Source organism: Bombina bombina, chromosome 6, assembly GCF_027579735.1.
Source record: "Bombina bombina isolate aBomBom1 chromosome 6, aBomBom1.pri, whole genome shotgun sequence".
Taxonomy (NCBI): domain Eukaryota; kingdom Metazoa; phylum Chordata; class Amphibia; order Anura; family Bombinatoridae; genus Bombina; species Bombina bombina.
In genome coordinates, this window is record NC_069504.1 from 877,943,431 (window position 1) to 877,968,229 (window position 24,799).

The 24,799-nt window shown below is 37.5% G+C and overlaps 1 protein-coding gene and 1 pseudogene across 1 annotated transcript in view; one reads left to right on the top strand and one right to left on the bottom strand.

Moving 5' to 3' along the window:
* Nucleotides 1-3,667: 3,667 nt before the first annotated feature.
* On the bottom strand, nucleotides 3,668-5,017 carry LOC128662341 (vesicle-associated membrane protein-associated protein B-like; annotated as a pseudogene).
* Nucleotides 5,018-6,524: 1,507 nt separating this feature from the next.
* LRCH4 (leucine rich repeats and calponin homology domain containing 4) overlaps nucleotides 6,525-24,799 on the top strand; it is a 260,683-nt gene continuing 242,408 nt past the window's right edge. Inside the window, exon 1 of the mRNA XM_053718358.1 lies at nucleotides 6,525-6,809. Within this exon, the coding sequence (XP_053574333.1) occupies nucleotides 6,590-6,809 (220 nt within the window). The 5' untranslated portion in view covers nucleotides 6,525-6,589. The remainder of the gene's footprint in view (nucleotides 6,810-24,799) is intronic.

Below are 24,799 nucleotides of genomic sequence, written 5' to 3' on the forward strand. Positions count from 1 at the left end.
TGTATTTGGAATTGTCAGTTAATGAGCAAGGATGTGCCTGGCACGTCCTCTGGGGTTTCAATTGAGGGCTAAGGAGGGATCCATTACTGCAGACTAAACATAAAAAAATAAAAATAAATAAATGCCTTTTATTTTAGTACTGGCAGACTTTCTGCCAGTACTTAAGATGGCGGTGACAATTGTGAGGTGGGGAAGGGAAGAAAGCTGTTTGATGGGGGTCAGGGAGGGACCAGGGGGTGGGATGTGGCATGATTGCACTAACTGTTTGTAAATAATTTCAGTGAGAAACCTAAAATTGTGAAAAAGTTAACGATTTTTTTATTTGATCGCATTTGGTGGTGAAATGGTGGCATGAAATATACCAAAATGGGCCTAGATCAATACTTTGGGTTGTCTACTAAACTACACTAAAGCTAAAATTTACCCTACAAGCTCACTACAAGCTACCTAATTAACCCCTTCACTGCAGGGCGTTATACAAGTGTGGTGTGCAGCGGCATTTAGCGGCCTTCTAATTGCCAAAAAATAATGCCAAAGCCATATATGTCTGCTATTTCTGAACAAAGGGGATCCCAGAAAAGCATTTACAAACATTTGTGCCATAATTACACAAGCTGTTTGTAAATAATTTCAATGAGAAGCCTAAAGTTTGTGAAAAGGTTAATGATTTTTTTATTTGATCGCATTTAGCGGTGAAATGGTGGCATGAAATATACAAAAATTAGCCTAGATCACTACTTTGGGTTGTCTTTTAAAAAATATATATACATGTGAAGGGTTATTCAGGGATTCCTGACAGATATCAGTGTTACAATATAACTATCTCTAATTTTGAAATAGCAAAGTGCTACTTGTACTTATTGCCCTATAACTTACAAAAAAAGCAAAGAACATGTAAACATTGGGCATTTCTAAACTCGGGACAAAATTTAGAAATTATTTAGGATGGGTGTTTTTTGGTAGTTGTAGATGTGTAACAGATTTTGGGGGTCAAAGTTAGAAAAAGTGTGTTTTTTTCCATTTTTCCATCATATATTTTTTTTTTATATATATATAGTAAATTATAATATATGATGAAAATAATGGTATCTTTAGAAAGTCCATTTAATGGCGAGAAAAACGGTATATAATATGTGTGAGTACATTAAATGAGTTAGAGGAAAATTACCGCTAAACACAAACACCGTAAAAATGTAAAAATAGCCCTGGTCCCAAACAGTAAGAAAATTGAAAAGTGCTAGAATGTCCCTTTAATAGATCATTATATCTAGAATGTATTTACTGTTCAATATCCCTTTAAATTATATTTTAATAAATTACTTTGTGTCTCTGACTGGGGCTATCAGAGCTATATGGGCTATACGTGGCTTCAATTGGATTTTAGGTTGCACACACTTTCTGGACTAAGGCAGTTTTTGGCAACTGTGGGCTATTGTCAGTGGAATGCTTTAGTCAATGGTTTCCTAAGTGCCATCAGCACACACTGCCAGGGGGTTATTCCCTTTCCAAATATCCCTGAGGTCTTGCATAGTGTGAAAATATGCTTTCATGAGCAGGTCTGAAAGTCAGTTGTCCTGGAGCCAAAAAGTATTATATATGAACAGTAAACACTTTCACTCATTCATTGTTAAGTAGACGACATCTATGGCTTGTCTTCCCTACCTCCCTATGAAGTACCCATGATTCATATATGGGTATATATATTCTTTTTCAATCAGCCTTCTTTGAAACGTTTGAGGTAGGTTATAATTTCAGAATTAGTCTTAGCATTATTTTTTACTATGAGTTCATAGTTTTTATCTTAGTAAACTCACTTTACATAAGGAATAAAGTTGAACTATGTTTGTGTTTGTATGTATGTTATTCATGTGTTTTTTTTCTCCTAATTATATGCTACATTTAATTCATTTTCATTAGCTGATGTTTTTAACCCACTAGGACAGAGCTTTCCAAACTTTTCATGTTGGTGACACACTTTTTAGACCTACATCATTTCGCGACACAGTAATTCACACAGTGGAGGTTAAACGAACTTGTTTTAAGAGATATGGACACATACATAAAGTATATAATAACAAAATGTATTTACAAGTAACAGTATGTATGTGCAAGAATTAAAAAAAAGTTTAATACCACCAATAGCTACTTACTATTTTAATGGGATGTATGAGGTTGATGGGATGAACACGGTTTCTGAATATTTGGTGTAATATTAGATAAAGACACTCGCATTTCATCATCAAGCATTTTTAAGCTTCCACTTCCTATCCATATATCAAGAGCAGGAGCAGCAATGCACTACTGGGAGCTAGCTGCAAAAAAACCCTCTGACTTCAGCTCAGCGTTTAAGCTTCCGTCCTCAGAGCTATGTGTGTCTGACTGACTACTGCCCGCGCTGCATACACACTGCTGTCCCACTCACTGACTACACGTGCAGTCACAAGCCAATTAAGGAGACTACACGTGCAGTCTGGAGCCAATGTGCCGCCAATGAGAATAGATTCAGTTCCCACTGGGCTGCACCAATAGGTTAAGATGATCTGTGACCCCCTAGGTATCAATCACGTGTCAACCATGTGATATGTGTAGCAGGCAGGCGGAAAGTCAGAAACCAAAAAAAAAAAAAAAATGTTTAAATTACAATTTAAAAAAATTTGTGCTGAAGTAGGGACACACCTACACACTGCTGCCGACACACTAGTGTGTCCCGACACACAGTTTGGAAAGCACTGCACTAGGAAGTGCAGGGTATGGGACAGAACCTAGTTGCTCTTGCTTGTCACCCATAATCTGGGACACAGAGAAGTAATGCATATTGTCCCATAGGAGGACCAGGCTACTGAGTGTACCATATCTTTCTATCTGACCACCTGAAGGAATTGTGATGTCTGGATGATATGGTCCTTAGCTGGTTAAGATCATTTCTATCTGACTGATAACAGAATGTACCATCTAGAGTAATCTCTAACATTTGGAGTTCCACAAGGTTTTATTGTGCCTTCCTTCAATGTTTCTTTTTTTTTTTTTTTATTTTTTTTAAGGTTACTAACCATTACCTTTAATAAGATGGAGGCAAAATCTGGATGCTGCGGAGAATTAACCCCTAAATTCCTGGCACATACAATCTAGTTTAATTCTATTGCATCAATACATAGGATGACTGTGCTTTATCCCTTAAAACAAACCAATAATTACTTTAGCACCCCATAATTATTACTCAATGACAATACTTGATGAGTCAGGCCACATTGCTCTATCATGGCCTTCATTATCAACCGACTTACAATAGAAGGCTGTTGATACAAGAACACAAAGTGTTCTTAGGACTGGATTTCCACCACACAAAATCTTATGTCTGCACTCCGATTGCCAGATTCAGTTGAGCTGAGGAAGCTTTCTGGCCCTCTAGCAGAAGACAAAACACACAAGGCTTTACGGCTAAATCTCAGCCACCAAAAGTAGCCAGTAAACGATCTTCGCGCATCCAGGAAAATAAAAATGGCTAGTCCACCAGTCATGAAACACTGGGAAGCAATATGGCAGATCTTGTTCAAATCCAGGTATGGTCAGGTGAGCTGGACTCTGGGTACCTACATCCAGAAAAACTAGAAGGATTTGCACAAAACTGAACAGACTGACTGTATAATTTATGAGCAGCAACGATTAATATATTTATATATATTTATATAATCTTGAAGGAAAAAAAAAGTTATCACCTTTAACGACTTGGAAACAGCTTGACATAAAGTCAGTGCTAGCAGGTCAAGAAATATGTCATTTATCATACTTTTTTCTTTTACAAAAGAGGTAACCCAGCCAACACATACCCAGGGATTAAAAACTTGAGTGTGTGTTTTCTTCTTTAAAATTACATTTACAGTATGATGTTACAGTATTAATCATAACTTGTTATTTAATCAATGTTCTAATGGTTCATTTTGTACAATTATTTTTGATCCTAGAAGCATATGTTATAATTGTGCAGGGAGGAACTTAAAAGGCAAGACCTGTGAAATGTTTTACATTTTTTTCTCTCTCCATCTTTTAAACATTGTTATGAAAATTTTTTATTTCCTTGATATGGCTAAACCATCGACAGTATGATTGTTTGTGTTTTTTTTCTCTCTCTCTCAGCATGCTTCACCTACAAGGCAATTTTCCCTATAATTACACCAATAAAGAAGCACAAAATTGCCAAAGCAAGTATCCGGGTATTTAAACCCTCTTCTTTTGCCAGGTGGGAAGATGGAGACATTGGGTTGTTTGCGGTCTGAAGTTTTCTTAGTCTCAATCCATCTTCCTCCTTAGACTGCTTATATTCCTCTCGTAGCCTCTGGAGCTCTGCTTGCAGTCTCTTGTTGTCTTCCAACACTTTCTTATACTCTGAGTAACTCAAACACACATCTAAGTTTTGAATCCATCAGGTCTTCTGGTTTGGCTTCTTTCCATACTGCTTCCATGTCTGTAGTATCTGACGGAGAGACCAACGATTGCACCATAAACTTATGCTTGCTTTTCTCATTGGGATCGTAGTGAAACGGCTGTAACATTACTGACACATTGACTGAGGATCCTCCATCAATGATGCCACTGTTGGGTCTAACACAGTACCTGCGAGGAGCGGTGGTCTTCACTTTAAAACAAACACTTTTTTCAAGGGGGTTGGCGAGTTTAAGATTTGTAGTGACAACATCTGTAAAGGGTCCTTTGAATTAAAGCTCGTGCTGAGGCTCCAGGTTAAGGACTTGCTCTATTTTCGCCATGTTTCCACTTCGCCCAAGTGTTCCTGATCTTCTGTCTTCTAATTCCCTAAATGGAGGTGCTGGTTTTTGTTGTTGATTCTTTAGCAACAAATGTTCACACCCCTTACTTTGAAAGATATTTTCCCACTAGCACTGAGACGTTCAGCACAGCAGATGGATATGTTAAGAAAATTCAAGGCCTGTGCAAATGTTCGGGATCCCAGTACAGCGGCTGCAGGAGCTGGTGATGCAGCAAAGCAGTAACGAGCAAGAGGGCGGGGGGCGGTCGCCTTCAATGTTTCTAGTGGAAGATTACAAGTGAAGGCTATCATGCTACACCTATGAAACTCGAATTTACATATTATTGAAGTCAAGTTCCAATAATCAAAGTTTAGCTTGAGAGCTATTTATCTAATTATGCTGTGTTTGGATGTGAAGGAAAGACATATATTACAATATAATGCTCAAGTCCACCCCCAAAAGAATTTGTGTGATTTCTCTCCATGTCAGCAAAGTTTTTATCATCAGGCTCTTTCTAAGCACATTGAAGCTGATTGATGTGTGGTGAAACTGTTAGCAGAGAAACTGAGCAAAACTGGGAGCAGGTTGATTTTTGGTAAAATAGCAGAGCAGTTGAATTTGTGCAAGTGAGATAAATATATGAGTGAAGCTAAACTGATTGTGTTGAAAATCAACTTGTTCATACAGTCTCTGTGTGAATTATTTGACAGCAATAGGCAGTCTTTGTGGTGCAAACACCTATATATATAGCATAAATAAAAAGAGAGAAGTGCTCAATAGCATACTAGCTTGTTCTATAGCTAGTTACCACTCAACATGTGCCTTTCACAGAGAAGAACTTTCCTGTAGCATATCAGTCTGATCCTGACTTAAAGGGACAGTAAAGTCAAAACTAAACTATCATAATTCAGATAGGGCATGCAATTTTAAACAACTTTCCAATTTACTTTTATCATCAAATTTGCTTTGTTCCCTTAGTGATATTTTTGAAAAGCTAAACCTAGCTAGGCTCAAACTGATTTCCAAACAGTTGAAAACCGCCTCCTAGCTCAGAGCATTTTGAATGTTTTTCATAGTTAGACTGTGCTAGTTCACATGTGTCATATAGATAACATTGTGCTCACTCCCGTGAAGTTATTTAGGAGTCTTCACTGATTGACTACACTGCATGTCTGTCAAAGGCACTTAGATAAGGAGGCTGTCTGCAAAGGCTTAGATATAAGGTAATCACAGAGGTAAAAAGTATATTAATATAACTGTGTTGGTTATGGAAAAACGGGGAATGGGTAATAAAAGGATTATCTATCTTTTTAAATAAGAAAAATGTTGGTGTAGACTGTCCCTTTAAGTTTTTTGGTTAAGGAAATTAATATATTTCACATTGCGACAGGGATACACAACACTGAGATATGTTTATTTAGAGTTGGTTTACATGATGCTTGTTACTGTGTAAAATGATCAAAGACAGTTTAAGTAATTATTATTACCGAGAGCATCTCTAATACAAACAACTGACATTACAGGCATGTTTATTTGAGTGACACTTTTACAATTGATACAAATAATGGGCGGGATCACATGCCATGGCTCATCTGATTGGCTGATTTAGGGAGTGGGTATGTACTAAACTATTTGGCAATATATACTCATTACAGTCCGTTACAGACAGAATGTGTGGGAGGGGCCGCCATCCGGCAAGGTTATTGGTCACAAATTCTTGTCATTTACCTATCTCTCTCACAATGATTGGTTACAGTACATCCCTGTAGTTCCCTTCACTTGCCTTCGCTTAGTAGCGCCCCTAGTCATAGATCGTTCCCTTCTCAATGGCGGCGGGTAACGATGAAGACGAGGGTGGCGGTGGAGGGGATAGGGATCCTGATCACTACTTTGGTGAAGTGAACTCAAACTCTGGTGGGAGGAGGAGCGCGGAGAAAGCTTTGGAGGAAGCAGCAAGCACCGGGAACCTTAATTTATCTGGTCGACGCCTGAAGGAGCTTCCATGTAACGCCAGGAGCGCCGATTTGACCGATATAACTCGAGCTGGTAAGCTTTGAAACGTGTTTTTTTGTGATGGGCTGACAGCTGTGCGGGATTCGGTTGTTGCTATAGTTACCAACGGTACTAGCGGTTCTTGCGATTTCCGGCTTTCGGACACTGACTTATTTTATTTAGTTGTTCCTGTGACTTCTCAAGACTATCTTAAAGTAATAGTACACTCAAATCAAACACTTTGTAATTACAAGACACGGGTTTTCTTGCTATACAGTAACTTTTGTTTTGCTGCAACTGTTTTTCAACAGCCAAATTTCACCCACCACTTGCCTCATTTGCAGTAGCCAATCCAGGCGTAAGTCTGTTGCTTGCAAGGCTAGCCATGGTCATATTCATATAAAGTACATTGGTTTGCAGTTCTTATCAATAATGCAAATTTAGAGAGATATGTAACAAGGTTAGCCTTGATAAGCAAGCAGGGTGTTGTTTTAAAGGGATACTAAACCCAATTTTTTTTCTTTAATGATTCAGATAAAGCATGCAACTTTCTAATTTACTCCTATTATCAATTTTACTTTGTTCTCTTGCTATCTTTATTTAAAAAGCAGGTATGTAAAGCTCAGGAGCAGGGACATTTTTGGTTCAGAGAACCTGGGTTATGCTTGCTTATTGGTGGCTAAATTTTGCCACCAATAAGCAAGCGCTATCCAGGGTGCTGAGCCTAAAATGGGCTGGCTCCTCAACTTTATATTCCTGCTTTTTAAATAAAGATAGCAAGGAAAACAATAAAAAATTGATAATAGGAGTAAATTAGAAAGTTGCTTAAAATTGCTTGCTCTATCTGAATCATGAAATATATTCTGAGAACTAGAGAATCCACACATTTTTAGAGATAAATTAAGAAAAATTGACAAAATAACTGATGAAAGTGTATTGCAATGGTATATTTAAGGCCTTTCCTGTCCCTTTTAAAGTGAAGGTCCATTTTGATGAATTAGTGCCCATTTTTTAATAAACCTATTAAAAACAACAGCACTTTAATTCATCAAAATTGACATTTCACTGTTTTCTTCAAAAACTTACCTTTTAATCCTGAATGCCGCTCCAGCGATTTACCCCGGCCGTCGGAAGCCTCTGCGGACGTCAGAAATGACAAAGCAGGCTTCCTCCAATCACAGCCTCCTCCCCTGGGGAATCTTGGCCTGATGCAACGCTGTGATTGGAGGAAGCCGGATTTGTCATTTTGGACCCGTGAAGACGTCTTGCTACAGGCGGAGGAAGTGCTGGAGCGGCTACCAGGATTTAAAGGTACGTTTTTGAAGAAAACAGTGAAATGTCAATTTTGATGAATTAAAGTGTCCTTGTTTTTAATAGGTTTATTAAAAACCGGGCACTAATTCATCAAAATGGACCTTCACTTCGAAGTTGTTAGTATAATACTATGAAATAGCTGCAAAGCAGAATTTAAAAAGTAAAAACGTCAAGTGCAGTACTGTTGTCTAAGCTAACAATCGAGCTGATTGGCTAGTGTTGTCTGTGTTTTGTGTGCTTATCATACCTATCATGCAGTGTTTGTGCACATGTAGTTTGGATTAAATGTTTATATAAAAAAATTATAATAATTTCTGCAAAGGGTTTAGCAATGAGTTATTGACTATCATGTTGCATTAATTGGTAATCTATACTAGGTACATATTGGAGTAAATTGCTTTAATGCCTCTTTAATGTAGCAAAATATAAAAAATATTAGCTACAGAATATGATACATTTCATGTGGATACTAAACCCAAATTTTTTTCTTTAATGATTCAGATGGAGCATGCAACTTTATAATTTGCTTGTCCTATCAATTTTTTTTTTTGTTCTCTTGCTATCTTTATTTAAAAAGCGGGAATGTAAAGCTTAGGAGCCGTCCCTTTTTAGGCTCAGCACCCTGATTGGCATTTGCTTATTGGTGACTACATTCAACCAATCAATAAGCAAGCGTAACCCAGGTTCTGAACCAAAAATGGGCCGGCCCCTAAGCTTTGCATTCCTGCTTCTTAAATAAAAAGATAGCAAGAGAACAAATACAAATTGATAATAGGAGAAAATTATAAAGTTGCTTAAAATTGCATGATCCATCTGAATCATTAAAGAAAAAAAATTGGATTTAGTTTCCCTTTTAAGTGTCTGTGACTTTTAGAGAGTTTTTCAGCAAAATTATATTCTAAGAAATTTCGCATCTTTACATCATTGGCTCTTTCTGCACGGTCCCCTCAGTTAAAAGAATGTGGCATGCCATGTCCGGAATGCCTGGTTGATATTGTTGTGAAGTATAATGCATACACATTGAGTAATTCCCGTTTTTAATGCTTGATATAAGTTACTGAGTCATATTTCCTTTTGTCTACCCTCTTCCTTCTATCTAATGTTACTCTGTGATTATATTAGTTATCTAAACAAGAGCAAGCTGCCCCCTTCATTCGTGAACACCTAAGTACTTAAAATTCTGTCCATTATAGTGCATAGGTATCTGTACAAAGAGATACTTTGTAGGCTTTTCAGTATGCTGACCACAGTGTTCACCCCTGGACCTTTTTAGCGGGTGCACCATCCCGCTGATTTTACTGACCACCCGGCTAAAATTGTAGCTAATATTAGAGATCTGAAACCCAAAAATTCTCTTTTGTGATTCAGCCAGAACATGCCATTCTAATAAATGTTTCCAGTTTATTTCAAATTTGCTTAGTTCCCATGATATTCTGTGTTGAAGAGATACCTAGGTAGGCATCTGAAGCACAATATGGCAGGAAATAGTGCTGTTATCTAGTGCTCTTACAAATGGATAGCATTCTTTCAAAACTGCTGCCATTTAGTGCTCCAGATATGGGCCGGGTCCTAAGCATACGTCCCTGGGTTTTCAACAAAGGATACCAAGAGAATGAAGAATACATTTAAAATAGAAGTAAATTAGAAAGTTGTTTTAAAATCACATGCTCTATTCGAATCATTAAAGAAAATATTTGGGTTTCATATCCTTTTAAGCTAAAATTAGCCATATTAAAAATGTACAATTTATTGCACAAATTATCATTAAAGGGGCAGTAAACGTACAAACACTGTCTAGTCACAGCGTGCCCGGTCGCGCCATTAAACTGAATGTAGCTCGCTCTGGTCTAGTAGCAGGAGCAAGCTACATTCAGTTTAATGTTAAATTTTGCAGTTAACTTGTGCTTTAGGTAGCTAAAAATATAATTTTATAAAATATTACACTGCGCCCAATCGGCTACTTCAAAATGCCACCTGGCTGGCAACATTTTCTATGGATAACACTGGACTAGTTACGTTTGTTAGATCTGTAAAGGCCGTCATATTGTGTGCAAGTTGTAATTCTGCCAAATACTAATTATGGGTATAGTTATGTTTAGGGAAGTCTATTGTATGGCAGATACAGTGGAGATGTGTGAGTGTTGTACTTGACAACTGTCAGGACTGGATGATCTCATTTAACCCTTGGGTTGCCTGTGATGTAAAACATTGTAAGCATCCAAGTGCGTGAAAGCTACATGCACAGATGTAAAAGTGCAATCATTTTGAACAAGCTGTGCATCTTGTGTATAGTAAGTTCTTAACTATGTGTGGTGATCACATTTTGGTTATAGTATAGATAGATCCTGATTATTAAGTCCCAGATGGCAGTATATAGTGAGCACATGCCCACAGAATGCTTTTATTTAGTTCAATCTTCCTTTTTTTTTTCCTTTTTTTTCCCCCTGCAGTAGCAGATGGTGGGGGATGATGGAGACCCCCCCCCCCCCTCCACACACACATACCCCCCGCCACAGGGAAGTGGATAATAAAGGTGGTTGGATGAATTCATTTTCTTGCAATATTAATACATGTGCAGAATAGATTGCTAACAGATGTTTTCTACTTCATCTGTGCTGTCAGTACGGTTTTATTCTCTGTCCTATTTGTCAAGTTTATTGATTGGACTCTTTTCAGTATGTCTGATATAGTTACTTTTAACCAGAATTCTTTAATTTGTTTTCGTTCATAAATATGATCCAAAACGAGATAACCGGGTTCCAGAGTGTTATGTTTTATTCCTCTCTCTTGCCAGGAATATTTAATATAAAGGAAGTTGTTTTATTATTTATTTTGCATCTGATGTGTTGCAACATGTAATGAATAATAACTAGTGTGGGTATAAGGTATTTCATATCAGATGTTGTTTGTGTTGTAGTGTAGGTACATGGACTAAGTCAAGGATTTACTTTTTTGATTTTTGGTGTTTTAAAGGGATCATAAAGTCAAAACTAAGTCTTAATGATTAAGACAGAGCAGGCAATTTTTGTGAAATTGCTTTGTTCCTTTGGTATCCTTTTGTTGAATAGTAAAACTAGGAGCAGCAATGCACTACTGGTGAGCCAATAGCAATAGACATATATGCATAGCCACATATCATTAGATAGCTGCCAGTAGTGCATTGCTGCTCCTGAGACTACCTACACATGCTTAAATGCAAATTTGATTATCAGAATAATTCAGACAGTTGTTCGATTGCTTGCTCCATCTGAATGACAGTTTTTACTTTACCGTCCCTTTAAGCCAGTTACCATAATACAATGCTGTTTGCCTCTGGTCATTTTCTTACATAATCTTTATTGTTCAGAGACTTTAAAGTTCTGTTTACTTGTGAAATCATTTAACTAACACTTGAAACATAAAAAAAATAACTTGCTAATACTCTCTTCCTAATAAATTCACAAGATCCAACCAGAATACTGAGGAGTCAGCCACACACTATTATTATTTATTTTTTAAGAGGATCCATGTAGAATAATTGAAAAAATATGTTTGGTTCCAGGTGTTGCCCAGGACCTGAACTTAAATAGAAACAGATGGTTTTTTTTTTTTTCCTTGTATACTTATAAGTAGAAGGGAGACTGAATATTTTAAGCTAATTATCATCAGTCTTGGAAAGTTGATTTGTTTATAGATGTTTGACATCTTCATGCCAAAGTGACTTTTCATTTTTATTTTTTACAAATTCAATATAGAACATAAGACCAGTGTAAACATATAAGTATGTGGTTGCATTTTATATAATGTGCGCTGCTTCTGATCTGAGCATTTTCATAGGTCTGGTGTATTCATGGTCAGTGTCCAGCTTGTTAAGGAAATCCTTAATTGCTGAGCGTGTGAACTCAGGATGCTATCAGAGCAGATGATACGCATTTGAAATTGGAATCAGGATATCAGTCCTTAGTCATATGATGCTGGGTGGAATCCTGGAAGGTCTCGGTCTGGTACAGGAGATATGGAGGCTGGAATCTTTTCTGTGTCTACCAACACGTATTCTAACTGACATGCAGGATATCACGCCTATATGTCTAATAATTGTCTTGCCCTCATGCATATAGGTGTTATGTAGTGTTGCTCAAGTATCTGACTCACCCTCATAAATATGAGCTCTCCTATTATGTTTGAGGGTGCAAAGCTAGACGCAATTGTTCTCTCGGTTATGTTTATATTTGTATTCTTATATTATTTAGCTGACCAAGGTATTCTACTTATAGCTGGCACAGAAATATATGCCCCAAGTCCTACTCCTAGATTTGTGTGCTTGTATTCAAATAAACATAATTCAGTTGTATGTAGGTGTGCATTTGTTATGTATTTATATTAATGCATGCCTATAGACAGGGAGCCACAGCAAAGTTTCTAAGGGGAATTCAACTAAAATGTAAATCTGTTATGCATTTGAATGAGCCCAGTTAAAAGATTAAATCATGTTATATATATTAAAGGGACACTGTACCCTAAAAAATTATTTCATGATTCAGATAGAGCATGAAATTTTAAGCAACTTTCTAATTTACTTCTATTATCAAATTTTCTTCTTTCTCTTGGTATCTTTATTTGAAATGCAAGAATATAAGTTTGTCCTTGCTGATTGGTGGATAAATTCATCCACCAATAAAAAAAAAAGTGCTGTCCAGAGTACTGAAACCAAAAAAAAGCTTAGCTGCCTTCTTTTTCAAATAATGATAGCAAGAGAACGAATACAAATTGATAATAGGAGTAAATTAGAAAGTTGCTTAAAATTGCATGCTCTTTTTGAATTACAAAATATTTTTTTTTGGGTACAGTGTCCCTTTAAGTTTTTAGTAGTGCAAAGCTGCCAATTACAGCCTATAAGAGCATGCACTAACTGGGGCACTCAAAATATTCGTTTTTTTTTTTTATTATTCTGGGGTATGTGGGGAGAGAGAACCTAAAACCATGCTTTACTGGCAGTATTTTTTAGGTGCATTTTCTAAAATCACTAACTGCCATTCGTGCTAATCTGCAAATGTGCATTATTTAATAATTTACAATTCCCTTGGTCTAAATTTTTTTTTCTAAACTGACCTTCTGTGGGGCTTTTAGGCAGCAGTAAAATGAAAGCACAGTGTGTTGCTATAGAGCTTTTTTTTTTTTACTTGTCTACCCTACACAATGGCTAACAGCTGTCTGCAGTGCATTCTCTTAAACCTAACAATGAACTGTTTAACCCACAGGCAGAGCGCCACAGAACTTCTGTTGCTATTGTGTACATAAGAGATCTGTATTGATGACTGATTTTAATTCAAACAATGCCCCAAGTCCTACTCTTAGATTTAAGTGTGCTTGTATTCAAATAAACATCATTCCGTTTATGTAGGTGTGTATTTATATTAATGCATGCCTATAGACAGGCAGTCACAGCTCATAAAATTGTACCAATGGCTCCTTTATATTCTATCTTTTAGATCTTTATACAAAAATCCTTTTCTGGCAATTAAAAGGTGGCCAAAGCTGATTATATTGACATCCAAAGTAACAAGAAACCCTTGCAATTGCTCACTGGCTGGTAGGGATGATGCTCAGAGCTATGTTGATACACCTCCAAGTGCATAAAACAAAAAAGCGAATTAACATGCCTTTATAAAAATGTATGTAAATATATTTTAAGATGCATTATAGAAAAATGACTTCAATGTCTGTGCATTTGTGACTACAATTGTCAAGTCCTGTAGTAAATAAATACATTTACTTGTCCATGTCTGTGGCATGGCATCTAGAACTGTAACAATGTTGTATTTTTTTTAAGTGACATGGATGTTAATACAGCACCGGAAATATTCATCGTTTGTTTACACATATTTTAAATCTGCATTTTTCTTTTCTCTATAAATAGGCCATGGACACTGCAGCCAATCAGAAGATATATTGTCTGAACCTATATTTCCAATGGTGGTGTGCTTGATGCATGCAAGATGTCTCCCTCAAGACAACAAGCACTCATGAGCACACTGCTGTTTTAAATACATTATTCAGCATTCACTAACGTCCCTTTTAATACTTTGCTTCAGTTGCCACTTTCTAAATTATTTTGTATATTGCAGTTTACAAAAACATCTGGCTGGTTCCTCCTAAGTTTTCTATAAATTCTGAGTGTATAGTACATAAATGCAAAATAACAGTTTTTTTTTTTTTTTGTTGTTTTTTGGACTTGTGCAGAATGCATGCAGACCAGTATATTTGATGAAATGGAGCTTTTAGATTTACAATTCAATAAGCCTGTGTGTGGCTTCCTTCGTTTACTCCCGTGTTTTCTTTCAGCTATGGCACAAATGGAATATTCAGCTTGGCAGTTGTAAAGGCAGGAGATTTGCCTTCTGGTACCCAAAATCCTAATTCCTTGCTCTTGTAGGCAGACATGAAAGGTGCTGATACTTAAAGGGACATTAAACACTAAATACATGCTAGATAGAATGATGCATTCAAAGAAAAGATTAGTCCATGATTAACATGTAGATGTATTTTTTAAAGTTTCATTAGTTGTTTAAAAAGTGACAAAATAAGTGTAAAGTTTTAGTGTCTATAAAACACTGGGAGCTGCCATGTTGTAACTTGTGTTACCTTCTCTGCTGTGGCCAATTAGGGACAGTTATACATAGGTCACTAGAGTGTGCAGCCAATGGTTGTGCTGGATTTAACAGTGTTCTGCACTTGCATTTCTAACAGGAACTGAAAAGCTCACAATTTCAGAATGGAATTACAGGCAAAGAGGACAAAATAAATAATGAAAGTATATTGCAGAGTTGTTTTATATATACAATTTATCATTTTATATTACCATCTCAAAGTGTTATAATGTCCCTTTAAAGAATACACAGCTTGGCATTCCTAGTGTTGGCATAATTGGAATAGTTAAGAGGAATGAACAGCTGGACTTTGGCATGGCTGGCATAATTTCACAGCCAGTTAGCCCTAAAACTGGCACAGTTTATGAAGCCTGATGTTAAAGAGTTGGGCTGAAATGAGTAAACCACATTATATTCAAAGGTCTAGCATCTGGGATTCTATAGCTAACATTTATCCTCTAAGACTTTTTATAGCTGGCTTGATTTTCAGCATGTTACATTTTTAAATTCTTGATGCTTAACCCCCCTCTAAATATCTGTCACAGATTGTGTCATTCCCACCCCTGACAGCTGCAAAAATCAGTTTGGAGAAGTAAAACACAACCCTGAGCGGACAGACCACATCCTGTGCTGGGCCACTTCCTGTAAAGATCAGAGCCTTCCTCATCCACACACACTGCTTAGTTATGTACACGCGTTCTCATGATGGTGGCATGTTTTGTTGTCATTATATAAACATAACTTTAATAATAAAGTCACACACACTGCTTACAGTTATGTACACGCGTTCTCATGATGGTGGCATGTTTTGTTGTCATTATATAAACATAACTTTAATAATAAAGTCACACACACTGCTTAGTTATGTACACGCGTTTTCATGATGGTGGCATGTTTTGTTGTCATTATATAAACATAACTTTAATAATAAAGTCACACACACACTGCTTAGTTATGTACACGCGTTCTCATGATGGTGGCATGTTTTGTTGTCATTATATAAACATAACTTTAATAATAAAGTCACACACACTGCTTACAGTTATGTACACGCGTTCTCATGATGGTGGCATGTTTTTGTTGTCATTATATAAACATAACTTTAATAATAAAGTCACACACACTGCTTAGTTATGTACACGCGTTCTCATGATGGTGGCATGTTTTTGTTGTCATTATATAAACATAACTTTAATAATAAAGTCACACACACTGCTTAGTTATGTACACGCGTTCTCATGATGGTGGCATGTTTTGTTGTCATTATATAAACATAACTTTAATAATAAATAAATGTAATGATTGAGAGAGTATGTTGCACTTTTAGACCAGTTTCCAATTTACTTCTGTGATCTAGTTTTCTTTGGTCTCTTGATATCCTGAAAAGCATACCCTAGGTAAGATTAGGAGCAGCAATGCACTACTAGTAGCTTGCTGAACACAGCTGGTGAGCAAATGACAAGAGGCAAATTTGTGTAGCCACCAATCACTAGCTAGTTCCCGATAGGGCTTTGCTGCTTTTCAGCCTACCTAGGTATGTTCTTTAGTAAAGGATACCAAACAAATTTTGTAATAGAAGTAAATTAGAGCATGCAACTTGAAATCTTTTTTCCTTCTGACTCGCCATGAAAGCTTCATTTTGAGTTTACTGTCCATTTTAAAGTTATGTGCCTAGGGCAGCAAGTTTTAAGGGAAGCCCATTTTGAGGGGTAGTGCTATGTCATTAAAACAAATAAACCAAAAAAAAAACTTTCCAATTGATTTAAATCAAATTGGTTAACTTCTCTTGGTATCTTTTGTTGAAAAGCAGGTAGGTTGGCTCAGGAGTGTGCATGTGTCCAAAACACTAGTTTCAGTAGCTTTGCATAAATGATTTTAAAGGGACAGTCTACTTGATTTTTTTATTATTGTATAAAAAATATATAGGTAACTCCTTTAATTCACATTTCCAAGCTTTGCACAACCAATGCTGTTATATTAATATACTTTTATAACCTCAACATCGCTAAATATCTGCCTGTTTCTAAGCTACGACAGGCTGCCTCTTATCTTGGTTAATTGTATCTTTTTCGAGCCAGACACTGTTGGTTCATGTGTGCCAAATAGATAACATTGTGCAGCACTGATTGGCTAAAATGTGTCTGTATAAAGAACTGAGGTAAGGGGGCAGTCTGCAGAGGCTTAGATAAAAGGTAATCAGAGGTTAAAAGTGTATTAATTATATTATTTTCAAACAATAAAACATTTCAAGTAGACTGTCCCTTTTAACAGTGCTATCTTGCAAAACTGCTGCCATATAGTATTCCCTGGCATATGTATACAACCTACCTAGAACAAAGCAGTGTGCTCCCCAAGATTTTACTGACCACCTGGCTAAAATGTTAGCCAATATTAAGCTAAAATGAGCTAATATTAAAAATATTAAATTTTTATTGCACTGTGCTGCTTCACAATGCCACCCGGCTGGAATTTTTTTGTGTGGATAATCAAATTAAATATGTTTTTATTTAGTTGTATGCGCTATCTGAATCATGAAAGAAAAAGTTTTGTGTCCTTTTAAAAATAGTTGGGCTGGCGATTTGGGGGCAGCAGATATTACTTTGATTGAAGCGACACAAACTAAAACAGCAATGCTTCCTGCCTCTGTGTATGTTTGGGGGATCCATACTTGTTTTATTCAAGGGACATTGCACACTAGATTTTTCTTTGCATTAAGTGTTTTGCAGATTATCCATTTATAAAGCCCATTGGCAGTGTTTTTGTAAAAAAATGTATAATCTGTTTTCTCATATGCAGGGGAGGGTCTGCTGTTCCTGTCACCCCAGCCCCTTTCAGTGGGTGCCCCAGCCTAACCTCATCAACAGTGCTAAACAGGGAGCTTCTAAGTACATTTAAAAAAAAAAAAAATCATGAATTTTTAGATCAGTTTCTATGCATATTCTTCTTTATAGTAGTGTCTATTGCATGCCGTTTATATGAAAATTGGTGCATACTGTACCTTTAATAAAGGATTACACCATTATTTTAATTGGGTTATTCATGGTTTTATATTTAGAATTTTAAGAAATTTTCTGCAGTAGTCTTGCTCATCATTTTTCGTCATCTGCTTCCATACACTCATTTTTTCTCTTCTCTCATTACTTTATCATGCTTAAAGTGAAAGGCAACCATAGCGTTTTTGAAATGCTAGGGTTTACTGTTGAAACAAATAAAGGGCACTTTCATTCATGAAGTACAAGATACTTCATGTAGAAAGCGCCTTTATTCCTTTTAACCGATCACCGTTCTTAGCTGCTACGGCAGCCCACGGCCAAAACCATTTTTTGCTAAGAGGTGACGTTTTCACCTCTTAGCCAATAGCTGTGCGGTAAATCCGGTTTGGCGCCCATGGGAGCCGGATTTACCGCACGGCTATTGGCTAAGAGGTGAAAACGTCGCCTCTTAGCAAAATATTTTTTAGCGGTGGGCTGCCGTAGCAGCTAAGAACGATGATCGGTTGAAACGAATAAAGGCACTTTCTGCATGAAGTATCTTGTACTTCATGAATGAAGTGCCCTTTATTTGTTTCAACAGTCAACCCTAGCATTTTAAAAACGCTATGGTTGACTTTCAAGGGATATTTTAATTTTTGTAAAGGTTATCCTGATTCAATGAAAAAATGGGGCACTTAAAGGGACATAGAGGAGTATGCTCTAGTGTGTTTATAGAATTTTATTATTGTACAATTGCTTGAGTAGAGCAGTGTGTAGAACCTACACAAAGGGCCTAAACACACGTGTAACATTAGCTCCTAAGTTGTTAATACACTTTCAGTCCTGAGCTAAACACTTCTGGTGATTGGCAGCTACACACCTGCTGCAATTGATTGGCTCAGTAGCTGTGTCTACTCAAGCACATTAGATCACTTTAATATTGCTCATGTATGTCTCTTTTTAAAAGACCAAACTTACTTTATCGATTTGTCAATATGCATGTGGATGAATTCCCAGCAAGGGAACCGGTCTGTGTTTGGGGCAAGCAAATTAAGATCAATCAGCTGTGTGAAAATGGTGCTTGTTAATCATTCTGGATTAATGAGGCTGTTTTAACAGTAACAAAATGTTTTAACACCTTTGTGTTCTCTCAAAATGAAAATAAAATTAAGCAGTAAAGAAAATGACAATAGCACCAAGATCAAATAAATGACAAGGTTAAACAATCTGATGGAGAATCCCAATATGGATAAGCAGTCCCAAATCTTATTTAAAAAATAAAACTTTGAGAGAGTGAAATGTCCATAATGTATCACAGGTGTACCTCACTTTACAGCGATAAGCGCTAATACAGCGCTTTGTGGAGCTGAAGTTAAACCTCCAAGGATTTTGAAACAGTGCTGTAATCATTGTGAGATTGCGAGAAAAGTGACTGGCACCATTTTGTTATGCGCAGTTCACTCTGTTACAGCATTACAGTGCAATCTGTGTCTGTTTTAGTTTGGCAAATTTTACTACATTAATTGTCACTATTCTACAGGTACAGTTTTTATTGAATACAGTGGTGTGCTAGTGTTTAACTAAACATCACACTATTGCACCCCCTAATATAAGTTAGTTCAAACATTTTTTTTAAACACACTGGCAAGTGGAAAAAAAGCTAAAACTGCCTTGTTTCACTTTAAGGCTGTTTTTCACTTTACAGCGGGGCTCCGGTCCCTAACCCGCTGTATGAGCGGGGTATACCGGTATATTCTACAATATGATCAGGAAACGTAACGATACTTGCATATAACAGAGCTTTGTTCGCTCTAAGTATTGTGATCAATAACCGTGAATATCCAGGTATAATAAAATATTTCCACTTTATAGCCACATATGTGCTTTAAAACAATCACTCTGGGGTCAGGTTTACTCTTGAGGCACACACTGTATACAGTTTACAGCTAAACATGCAAGGTACAAAGGTTACATATCCATGTATAAGTTCAGCTTTGACAAATCCAGAAAGCGAAACTTATGTCGGCCCTTATACGCCATTACTTCACGAGGAGGAGCGGATTATTTTGCAAAAGGACTCTACTGTTTAGCCAAGCTGTTTATATTGATAAGTAACTTTTCTTCTTAATATGGGAAGAGTCCACAGTTGCTTTCCTTACTTGTGGGAAATACTGAACCAGGAGGAGGCAAAGACACCCCAGCCAAAGGCTTAAATACCTCCCCGACTTCCTCATAACCCCAGTCATTCTTTGCCTTTCGTCACAGAAGGATGGCAGAGAAGTGTCAGAAGATTTCGGCGTAGTGTCTTATGGAGGGTAGTACTCATCGAGATAGGACTTGAGTTTTAAGTAGTCCTGTCAGCCTCTCAGTGAGAGCATGGATGAAAGTTAGAGTCCGGAGATGCAGTGAGAGTCTTTCTGCGAAAACCATCCATCAGCGTTGACTAGTTTCGCTAACCTGCTTTCTTCTCTCAAGTCCATGTCAGAAGCAACACTACTATCTGTCACACTTGAAGTGCTGTGTTACTGTTCCACAGCATAGATTCTGGTAAGGTTGTTTTATTTTTTATATATGTATGATAACGCAAGAAGACAGGGTCACAGTGAAACTCCTTTTATCTGTATAGAATCAAGGGTTAATATCTCCTGAGGGGGGATTATTGAACAGTGGGTAATCCTTTTATTTTTGATTTTATGCTGCTTTTTTTGTGTGAGATGTTATGGGCTCATAGGCTGTTATGGAATATACAGGGTTCACATTCACTTTGAGAGCTGTGCAGCTTTCAAGTTTGGCACCTTTTTTTCTCATAGCTGACATTCCTGCATTGCACAGTTTTCATTCCCTCTTTCCTGACCGGGTGTTTTTCAAAGAGGAGTCATACATTTCTGTACTGTCTGGGTCATAGGAGGTGGGGCATGCCCCAGCCATTGGGGTATAAGGGTGCTGTTTTTGTAAATAAATTTTTTATTTTCTATAGTTCTCCGCTTATTGCACTAGCAACGGAGGATTCTGTTACTTTAGAGGGTACTCCCTCTATTCCTAAGGAGTAATTCCTGTTTATATTGTGAGGAGGCCTTAGATCCGCCCTCTCAATTATGTTCCATATGCCTTTTATAATGTGATATCAAACATGTTTGATACCACTGAGCCGTCCACCTCTGAGGAGTCGTCATCCAGTGCGGTGCGGTGCGTACCCTACATCCTGCTCTCTCTACACATGTGTTTCCCGTAGCAGTGTCTGCGGCCTTTAATGCTTTACCTCGCCCTGTCAAGCACAAACGAAAGGTTACATTTGGCACTTCTTCCCAGAGTACATCAGATATTTTATTGGATTTCACTGATACGGTTATCCGAGGATGACGTTCTTTCTGAGACTTCAGAATATGAACATTATGGGTCGGAGTCTGCTGCCTCTAAACCTTTGGTTGTAGAGGAACCAGACTTTAGTTTTAGGAATTTGCGCTTTCTTCTAAAGGAAGTTTTTGGCGAATTCAGAGGTTCCAGTGGCCAAATTGCCTGATGAACCCATGATTCCTAAATTGGATAGAGTTTGAGGACAGGGTGGTACCTTATCCTTCCCTGCTCCTGTTAGATAGCGAACATTATTAAGAATGAATGGGACAGGATTGGTTTCCTTTCTTTCATGTAATTAGCAAGAGTCCATGAACTAGTGACGTATGGGATATACATTCCTACCAGGAGGGGCAAAGTTTCCCAAACCTCAAAATGCCTATAAATACACCCCTCACCACACCCACAAATCAGTTTTACAAACTTTGCCTCCCTTGGAGGTGGTGAAGTAAGTTTGTGCTAGATTCTACGTTGATATGCGCTTCGCAGCAGGCTGGAGCCCGGTTTTCCTCTGTGTGCAGTGAATGTCAGAGGGATGTGAAGAGAGTATTGCCTATTTGAATTCAATGATCTCCTTCTACGGGGTCTATTTCATAGGTTCTCTGTTATCGGTCGTAGAGATTCATCTCTTACCTTACTTTTCAGATCGACGATATACTCTTATATATACCATTACCTCTACTGATTCTCGTTTCAGTACTGGTTTGGCTTTCTACTACATGTAGATGAGTGTCCTAGGGTAAGTAAGTCTTATTTTGTGACACTCTAAGCTATGGTTGGGCACTTTTTTATAAAGTTCTAAATATGTGTTTAAACATTTATTTGCCTTGATTCAGGATGTTCAACGTTCCTTATTTCAGACAGTCAGTTTCATATTTGTGATAATGCATATGAATAAATCAATTTTTTCTTACCTTAAAATTTGACTTTTTTCCTGTGGGCTGTTAGGCTCGCGGGGGCTGAAAATTCTTCAGTTTATTGCGTCATTCTTGGCGCGGACTTTTTTGGCGCAAAAATTTTCTGTCATTTCCGGCGTCATACGTGTCGCCGGAAATTGCGTCATTTTTTTGACGTTTTTGCGCCAAAAGTGTCGGCGTTACCGGATGTGGTGTCATTTTTGGCGCTAAAAAATATGGGCGCCATTATTGTCTCCACATTATTTAAGTCTCATTGTTTATTTGCTTCTGGTTGCTAGAAGCTTGTTCATTGGCATTTTTTCCCATTCCTGAAACTGTCATTTAAGGAATTTGATAATTTTGCTTTATATGTTGTTTTTTCTATTACATATTGCAAGATGTCTCAGATTGACCCTGAGTCAGAAGCTACTTCTGGAAAATTGCTGCCTGATGCTGGATCTCCCAAAGTTAAGTGTATTTGTTGTAAACTTGTGGTAACTGTTCCTCCGGCTGTTGTTTGTGATGAATGTCATGACAAACTTTCTAATGCAGATAATATTTCCTTTAGTAATGTTCCATTACCTGTTGCTGTTCCATCAACATCTAATATTCAGGGTGTTCCTGTTAACATAAGAGATTTTGTTTCTAAATCTATTAAGAAGGCTATGTCTGTTATTCCTCCTTCCAGTAAACGTAAAAGGTCTTTTAAAACTTCTCATGTTTCAGATGACTTTTTAAACGAACATCATCATTCTGATTCTGTTTCTGATACTGATTTTTCTGGTTCAGAGGGTTCTGTTTCAGAGATTGATACTGATAAATCTTCTTATTTATTTCGTTCTTTACTTAAAGAAGTCTTAATTGCATTAGAAATAGAGGAGTCTGGTCCTCTTGATACTAAATCTAAACGTTTGAATACGGTTTTTAAACCCCCTGTAGTTATTCCGGAGGTTTTTCCCGTCCCTGATGCTATTTCTGAAGTAATTTCCAGGGAATGGAATAATCTGGGTAATTCATTTACTCCTTCTAAACGGTTTAAGCAATTATATCCTGTGCCATCTGACAGATTAGAGTTTTGGGACAAAATCCCTAAGGTTGATGGGGCTGTCTCTACTCTTGCTAAACGTACTACTATTCCTACGGCAGATAGTACTTCCTTTAAGGATCCTTTAGATAGGAAAATTGAATCCTTTCTAAGAAAAGCTTACTTATGTTCAGGTAATCTTCTTAGACCTGCTATATCTTTGGCGGATGTTGCTGCAGCTTCAACTTTCTGGTTAGAAGCTTTAGCTCAACAAGTAACAGATCATAATACTCATAGCATCGTTAATCTTCTTCAACATGCTAATAACTTTATTTGTGATGCCATCTTTGATATCATTAGGGTTGATGTCAGGTATATGTCTTTAGCTATTTTAGCTAGAAGAGCTTTATGGCTTAAAACTTGGAATGCTGATATGTCTTCTAAGTCAACTTTGCTTTCCCTTTCTTTCCAGGGTAATAAATTGTTTGGTTCACAGTTGGATTCTATTATTTCAACTGTTACTGGGGGGAAAGGAACTTTTTACCACGGGATAAAAAAATCAAAGGTAAATTTAGGTCCGCTAATCGTTTTCGTTCCTTTCGTCATAATAAGGAACGAAAGCCTGATCCTTCCCCTACAGGAACAGTATCAGTTTGGAAACCATCTCCAGTCTGGAATAAATCCAAGCCCTTTAGAAAGCCAAAGCCAGCTCCCAAGTCCACATGAAGGTGCGGCCCTCATTCCAGCCCAGCTGGTAGGGGGCAGATTACGTTTTTTCAAAGAAATTTGGATCAATTCGATTCACAATCTTTGGATTCAGAACATTGTTTCTCAAGGGTACAGAATAGGCTTCAAGATAAGGCCTCCTGCAAGAATATTTTTTCTTTCCCGTGTCCCAATAAATCCAGTGAAGGCTCAAGCATTTCTGAAATGTGTTTCAGATCTAGAGTTGGCTGGAGTAATTGTGCCAGTTCCAGTTCTGGAACAGGGGCTGGGGTTTTACTCAAATCTCTTCATTGTACCAAAGAAGGAGAATTCCTTCAGACCAGTTCTGGATTTAAAAATATTGAATCGTTATGTAAGGATACCAACATTCAAAATGGTAACTATAAGGACTATTCTGCCTTTTGTTCAGCAAGGGCATTATATGTCCACAATAGATTTACAAGATGCATATTCCGATTCATCCAGATCACTATCAGTTTCTGAGATTCTCTTTCCTAGACAAGCATTACCAGTTTGTGGCTCTGCCGTTTGGCCTAGCAACAGCTCCAAGGATTTTTTCAAAGGTTCTCGGTGCCCTTCTATCTGTAATCAGAGAACAGGGTATTGTGGTATTTCCTTATTTGGACGATATCTTGGTACTTGCTCAGTCTTCACTTTTAGCAGAATCTCATACGAATCAACTTGTATCGTCTCTTCGAGAACATGGTTGGAGGATCAATTTACCAAAGAGTTCGTTGATTCCTCAGACAAGGGTAACCTTTTTAAGTTTCCAGATAGATTCAGTGTCCATGATTCTGTCGCTGACGGACAAAAGACGTCTGAAATTGGTTTCAGCTTGTCGAAACCTTCAGTCTCAATCATTCCCTTCGGTAGCCTTATGCATTTAAATTCTAGGTCTTATGACTGCTGCATCGGACGCGATCCCCTTTGCTCGTTTTCACATGCGACCTCTTCAGCTCTGTATGCTGAACCAGTGGTGCAGGGATTATACAAAGATATCGCAATTAATATCTTTAAAACCGATTGTACGACACTCTCTGACGTGGTGGACAGACCATCATCGTTTAGTTCAGGGGGCTTCTTTTGTTCTTCCGACCTGGAGTGTGATCTCAACAGAAGTCTGACAGGTTGGGGA